Consider the following 7,626-nt stretch of genomic DNA (forward strand, 5'->3'; position numbering starts at 1 on the left):
CACACACACACACACACACACACACACACACACACACACACACACAGTCCCCCTCATACCACCTCAGAGATGATGCATTGCAGTGATCCCTCACTAACAGGGGCAAAAAAAAAAGTTTGGTGGCATCAAAAAGGTCGCAGCCTTGTTTTTGTGTAACATTACTGTAATGTCATGCTCGGCTTATGATGTCATCATCAGTGACATATTGTTTGTGCTTTTCATTCTGTAAAAAAAGAAAAGAGAACGAATCCACAAAAATGTACAGGATTTTTTCTTTTATGTTTAATGGGAAAAAGTTAGTGAAACGTGAGCGAGGTTTGTCGAAGGGCATCACTGACCTTAGGAGAAAGATGCCCTTTTTGGTTTTAGCAGAAGTGTACTAGTAGTTGTAGAGTGTACAGGCAGACTACTGTCACGTGGACTTACTTCTAAAAATTTGTGTATGGCAGTTTTCTTGTGCGTGCCTTTAAACCTATTTATAGAACTTATGGTAAATGTACTCTGTTACTTTTTTACATTTGTATGTAATTTGTCCCTTTATGGTTTTAGAGGCAGCTTTAACCTGTTTTTGTGCTGCATTATGCTGTTGACTGTAATGGTTGCGTTACTCCTCAGATTGCTGAAGGGTACTGCATATCACTGGGACCTAATGCTCTCTGGGCTCATTAACATCCTAATGTCAGTGCTGGGGTTGCCCTGGATGCATGCCGCCTTTCCCCACTCCACCCTCCATGTGCGCCAGCTGGCTTTTGTGGAGCAGCGCGTTGAGGGGGGGCACCTCTACGAGACGTGAGTTACCCACCCTCTCACTTCCAGTGCTAATCAGATTCTTAATTAAAGCTCGTCTTCAGAGCGTGTGGCGACTGTAATTTTGAGTTGTATCCGAGCTACTGTATCCTGTTCTTCCCTGATTGCATGATTACTATGTAACTAAAGATTTTCCCTCGGGGTGGAAGAGGTGAGGGAGTTTTTAATAGATGAGAGGATTATGTTCATCATTCTGGCCACACAGATATGTGCAAAATTACAGTTTGCATATATTCGGGATTAAGAAAGTAGTTGAGTATGATTAATGGAGACTAGGGGGGAAGGTCTTATATAAGTTCAGAAGATTTAATTAGAGATATAAGCTGGAGAAAAGTGTGCCATTTCAGGAATTTTGAAAGTGTGTATATGTCTGGAAATTTCCTAGGAAATTTTGAATATTAGTATCACTGACTGTTTATGAACAGCTGTTATTTCCAGTGTTTTTGAAGGTGTACTACATAAAGTATTTTTATTGCATCTTTATTAGGAGGTGCTTACTAGTCCTGAACAGGTGACATTAAATTAAAAAGACTCAAGAATAAGATAAACACAAGGTAAAATAAATAAAAATTACACAACGAGAAAAATGTGAGGTTTCAGCTCCACAGGTTGAGAGTCCAAATGAGGTCATTCCAAGGTCACAGATGCAATCCCTCACGTTGCTTTGATTGTTTCCTTAAAATGATGGTGAGGTCCATTTTCAACTTCAGAAAACATATATAATTGTGCAGGTTCTTATTGATTAATACTAAATACTTTAAAGCTTTTCCAGCTTTATACAAATCAAAAGTAATCTTTGTCATATTTCACTTTGCAAAGCAGATGCATTTTTAAATGGCAAATTCAAAATGCTCACATGTTTTTTTTTTTAAAGTCTAGCCGACACCTCCAATCATGTTCCATTAATTGGAGTGCAGGATTGCTGGTGCCTGACTTCAATTAGCTTTTGTAGATGTCATTAGCCTAGGGCTTTCCTTACTTTTTCCAAACAACTCTGCAAATTTTTTAAATCAACTATACTCTAGCAAAAAGCTTATTTGTATTTTATTAATTTAAACTTGTGTTTGTTCATGATGCGGATGAAGAGATGTTCTTATTATCACACAGGCGACTCATAAGTCCTGATCATTTCTTTTATTTTATTGTTCAAAAAGAGTGGTTAATATTTTTAATCTGTAAGAAGAGAGTTATCAGTAATAGCAGAAATCTTCATCCTTTTTGTGGTTTTAAAAATAACAGGATCTGTTAATGAGAAAAAATATTTGGAAAAAAATATAGAGCATGTCTTTTCCCCACTGCTCAGGCCCCTTAAACTCTGGGAAGTGGGTCTGGAAAATTCCTGATTTTTCAAATGAAAAAATATGCTGCAATACTGATAACAAAATCCCAGAAAATACATTGTCTGTTGCATTGTATGAATCAATTGGGGGCTTTCCAGTAACCATTCATTTGTATGTTATTGTGTGCGTTTCCTCAGTATCGTCCAGGTTAAGGAGACCCGTCTGACGTCTCTGGCTGCCAACATCTTCATTGGCATATCAGTGTTGCTGTTGCCTCTCCCGCTGCAGTGGATACCCAAACCTGTCCTCTATGGCCTCTTCCTCTACATCGCCCTCACCTCCATCGACGGAAACCAGATGTGCGACCGAATGGCTCTCCTTCTGAAGGAGCAGGTCAGAAAGTGTGTGGTGGAAGTAACAGTTGAATAAATGTGTGTGTCCGTGTCCATATGTCGATAGCAGGGCTCTGCAGATCAAACGGTTGACTGTGTGCCCGGTGCTGGAGGACCAGACACGAGTGAAATGGTATTTGCAAATATAATTTTTGTGCTCGTATATTCACAGTACGAGGTGGGTAGTGTTTAGTGAATTAAGACAGATAAGCTGATAAATTAACATTTTTATTCTAGTATAGTGTATCAAACACATAACAATACTAAAAGAGAATGCTGATTGTTTGTCTTGAGTGTTTTATCCTGTGTGTCCGATTTAACCTTCCTTCTCTCTCAGTAAAGATGCAAAGCAAGGCTTGCCATTTTTCCCTACGCTTGGAATTGTCACACACTGGCGCCTCCTAATGACGATATGAGGAAATGACTCAAAATTTACAGGTTTCGCTGTGTAGAAAGCCTGCATAAGTGTAAATCTTAGTGTTGTAGAAGCATTTATGCTCATGTACATATACAGTCATGCAAAGATTAAACTGAAAATAAAATAAATGTATTAATTAAATAAAAGTAAAACCAAACCTTAAAAAATCTCATATAAACATTGTTCAATTTAATGACCACATTTTTTTTGCTTCGTATGAAATCCAGATCTTTGTCTGTTTTCTTCTTCACATAAATACATTTTCTGTCCTCACCTGTAGATAATTCCAATTTACTGACTGTACAGGTACCAACCAAGCTTTAGAAGATGCAGATTTGTCCTGTCATTTTTTTAAAATTTATTTGCTCTTTGTTTGTTATAAGATTAGTACCTGACACCAGATCAGTTGGTGGAGCTAAATTAGTTTTTGCTGCAGCTCGACTGGGACTGCATGTCCTACCAACAATCAATGTTATTGTGGTATACAGTCACACAGGAGATACTATAAATGCAGTTATTGTACGTTGTAGGAATGAATGCTAAATGTTCGTTGTGATTTAAAATCCAGAGTGCACTTCTTAAATGCGTGTGGGTTGCCCACTTCCCTTAGTCATTCCTTTAAGTTTGCAGGAGACCTGAGGACAGTGAAGAAGAAGAGCCACAGGGGAGATTGTTTTTTAATCTGTCTTGATCCTCTCACCTCCTGCAGACGTCTTACCCACCTACCCACTACATCCGCAAAGTGCCCCAGAGGAAGATCCACTACTTCACCTTCCTGCAGATGATGCAGCTGCTGGTGCTGTGTACATTTGGCATGTACCCGATACCGTACATGAAAATGATCTTCCCTCTGGTCATGATCCTCCTAATCCCAATCAGGTACGACTGTGACCACTTTGTCCCGTAAAATTGTTTTCTCGAGTGCTTTAAACCAGGGTGACATTCAGCACCACACGGGTAATAACAAGAGCTGTGTCTGACCTAAATCTGCCCTCTAGATGAAAAAAGCTTTAAATTACAGTGAAGTCTGGTTTCTGCTGTCTTTTTTTTCTTTCAAAAATCTTCATATCTCTCTAAAAAGTGCTATTATGGGGAATAAAGTAGATAAGATGATGGATTATCTTTATTCTGTTTTTAAACTTTAACATTTAATGTGGACTGGAAAAAAACTGCAACGTCTGACTGAACGATACCCAAATATTGATCAGATTGATAAAACTTTGAAACACACTGTATGGAGGCTTTTACCATAATGATCAGATGCAGAACTAAAGCACAGCATACAAGCCTACTGGAAATACCTGAATTTAAAAAACAAAGTTTCAATTATTTATTAGATGATCACAGTGGATAAATACACTGACAAAAATACATTTTTCATGAGGTGACCTGCATTAGTACATTTTTGTGGAGGGAAGAAGTATTACAGGGCAGTGTGGCAAGCTGTAAACATGACATTGTCACATTAGCAAACAGCTGCCCTATACACATATCCTTGAGACACAACACAGCATTGATATTCAGCAAAGTTGTGCTTCAGGTTACTGGGTGCGAGCTAATTCAATATTCCCCTTTTCACTTGTTTGTCTTGGTTCCCTCCAACTTTGTTTTTCCAACTGGATTGTAATAAAAATCAGGTTACATTAATGAGTAAAAAATATAGGGGGAAAATTCTCAGTCATTCTTTTTTCAGTCTGATTTTATAGTGCAAATGTTGACACTTAATCACCATGAAGGTAAATGTGTATAAAATAATAATATCCTGAAACCATAAAGTACATCTTTTAAAGTTTGGGGGCTCGTAAATTAGCCACTGTAGAAATGCGCTCTTGATCACTGGTAGCACTGATAAGAAGGCGGTCAGTTTTATCTGGTAAAATCAGACACTGTAAAGGCTTTGGGGTTTATTTTCTTCTTATGCTTTCTTTCTGCTCTAACAAGCACCAACTGACATGAATTATCTCTGCTCTGTGTTTAGGAACAACGTGCTCCCTCATATCATTGAGGCCAAATACTTGGACATAATGGATGCCCAACACATGTAGCTACAGATGGAATAAGCTCTGGATCCACATAAAGACATCTGGAATTTAAACAAAAAAAAAAGAAAAGAAAAAAAAGAAAATTAACAAAAACATATTTTTCAATGCAAAACTGTATGGAAAGCAAAAAGGAAATATATATCGACTGTTTTGATTTTTGTATCCGATAAGAACATTCTTTTAGGTGAAACACTGGAAAAGTGGCAAGTCATGTGAAGAGGGACGAGAGTCGTGGGAAATATTTTCCAAACATTAAACGGACAGCATCTCTCTGAAGGGGAAATTCTACCGAAAAAAAGGAAGGAGGAAAAAAAATGAAACATAAAACGGGACCACCAGAACTCCCTGTTTCACTTCTGTTTGACCCTCTCAGATTGTTCAGTGCCATATACCTCCATCTTCTCCATTCACACCTTTTACTTTTCTATGGTAACACTTTACAATATCCTACTGCAGTGTGTACATCTGTGTTTTAACCTGTGGGCAACTGCTTCAAGTATTCACTAATACTGCTCAAGTAATAAAACTGCTGCCAGTGGAAATTGCGTATTAATTAGAAAGGTGTAATGGCACAATGTCAGTATGAACATTATCTATTTTTGACACTTTGCACTCACATTGTGTTTTTACACTGCCATACAGGGAGGTTTGCCATCTGTACACTGTGTTAAGTATTGAAAATCTTTTCCATGGACCACTTACATGAAAGTAATACCGCGTTTAGGCCACTGTAAAGAAAATCTTTACCTTAATCATTGTGCAGTGTTAAAACCTTCACATTCCTACACCTTTTAGCTGTGATCCTCCCTTTTATCTATGTAGGACACGTGCGTCCTTACATGTTTTGATTCTAAGTCATTCCAAAAACGTTAGTATTCATTAAGGTGTGTGTGCGTGTGCGTCTGTGTGTGTGTGTGTGTGTGCGCCATCATCTAGCTTTCTGCCGGGTCTTAGAAAACCGAATTTTTAAGGTGGAATTTAAGTGCTCAGATGAATTTTAAAAAATACATTCCACGGGTATATATTATGTGTAATTATTTAGAAAGACAGCACAAACCAAATCATATAGTAAAGTCTTTATGAAATTAGGAATATATTAGAATATATTATGGCAGTATATAAAACTTATTATTGTTCAAATCTAGGATTATTTATTTATCATGATGACCGTTTGTCAAGTGGAGAATGATCATTTTGTGTGTTTGCCCTGACCTGTTGTTCTCTTTTTGCTCTTTTTCATCCCACAGATACCAAATGTTGTATTCCGAGTGTGTCTCACATATGACTCTCCCACAGTTTACATATCAAAGTCCCTTCCAGTTCCATGTCACAGTTCTGGTGCATTGCTAGTAAAGTCAGGTTAAAAAAAACAAAACAAAGCATCTGAGAGCTTTGGACTGAACAAAATGCATTTTTTTCCTGTGATCAAGTGTTCAAAAATGAGTTTTAGAATAACCCAGTCTTGTTTTCTATTTAGATGTTATGATTAGATCAGTGCTTGCAGATGTTGTCATGTAATAATCCAGGTGTCTGGAGAGATTAATATTGTTATCTACAGCTCAAAAAGAAAAAAAAGATTCTAAGCACTGGTTTGCTTAAAGCATGTCACCTGGGTTTTTAATACAATGTGATGCCAATGGACATGTATCCTACATGAGAAAAAAAAGTAGCAAGTCAAACAGTAACTTCTCATTAAAACGAATGCAATGCTCAATATTTAGCAATACTGTGTATAAAGCAGAACTTCACCGGTGATATTGGGGTGAATCAGCAAAGGCGGACCCATCACTGAAGCAATGACAGGCCAGCTGTATTTTTACAACAGCACCTTTTCAGTCCATCCTCATGGTACAAACGCTGCTCTGCGCTGATTTGATTACGTTACACATCAAGAGGAAAAAATAAATAAAAAAAATATATATATTTGCCTGTCAAAGAGGCATCCACAGTGGCAGATTTTGTTGCTTTCCCGATATCCAAATGGCAGCTCCCGCACTTCTGTTCAACTTTGTCTTACAGATGTGAGAAAGATGTCCAATTTAAGCAGATGGATGTCTCATGCTGAGATAGCAAGGCATAAAAGCCTGCAAGCATTTGCATAATCCTTGGACTAAGCCTTAAGACAGCACTGGTGAAAGCAGGATGAGATTGTGAGGTATGAAGGAATATGTACAGTTTGCAATGCAAAGTTTAGTTTTTATTAACTATCCATTATAATCCAACGCAAGGTATTAGTTTCTAACTTTGGACTGAGATTTACTGATTCTTCTTCTTATGTGACAGTACTGTTGTTGTTCCTTGATATCCTCACTGTACTGATCATTTTGGAATAGCAGCAAACTTCTCTCAGAGGACTTGATATTGGATTTGGGAGGAAAGATACTACTCAGTTTGTGAAACCTTGACTTCCCCTTCCTCCTAATTGGATTTGTTTGAAATTGCGTACTGTGATGTTTTGTTTAGGTTAACCACCCCTCTTTTCTGATTTCATATAGCCTACTTTTTCTAATCATGAATGTATGATGTGTGGATTTTTATATAGCATACTAATTTAGGTGTCAAACAGAATCTGTAATTTTGTCAAAAAGATCAGCTATATTTGTAAGCTGTAAGATGTAAAATGAGAAAAAATGGTTATCAAAACAGAATGTGTTGGTTTACTATAGTGTGTGTGTGTGTGTGTGTGT

General features: G+C 37.5%; 1 protein-coding gene across 4 annotated transcripts in view; it reads left to right on the top strand.

Annotated features, from left to right (window-relative positions):
* Positions 1-7,620, top strand: part of slc4a11 (solute carrier family 4 member 11) — a 104,739-nt gene extending 97,119 nt beyond the window's left edge. For all 4 annotated transcript variants that reach the window (XM_005728661.1, XM_005728663.1, XM_005728664.1 and 1 more), the window contains 4 exons: positions 616-789; positions 2,285-2,480; positions 3,607-3,776; positions 4,876-7,620. In XM_005728661.1, coding sequence (XP_005728718.1) covers positions 616-789; positions 2,285-2,480; positions 3,607-3,776; positions 4,876-4,942 — 607 coding nt within the window. In that variant the 3' untranslated portion in view covers positions 4,943-7,620. The remainder of the gene's footprint in view (positions 1-615; positions 790-2,284; positions 2,481-3,606; positions 3,777-4,875) is intronic.
* The last annotated feature ends 6 nt before the right edge of the window (positions 7,621-7,626 follow it).

Source organism: Pundamilia nyererei, unplaced genomic scaffold (genome assembly GCF_000239375.1).
Source record: "Pundamilia nyererei isolate P.nyererei 1_Seehausen unplaced genomic scaffold, PunNye1.0 scaffold00029, whole genome shotgun sequence".
Classification (NCBI taxonomy): domain Eukaryota; kingdom Metazoa; phylum Chordata; class Actinopteri; order Cichliformes; family Cichlidae; genus Pundamilia; species Pundamilia nyererei.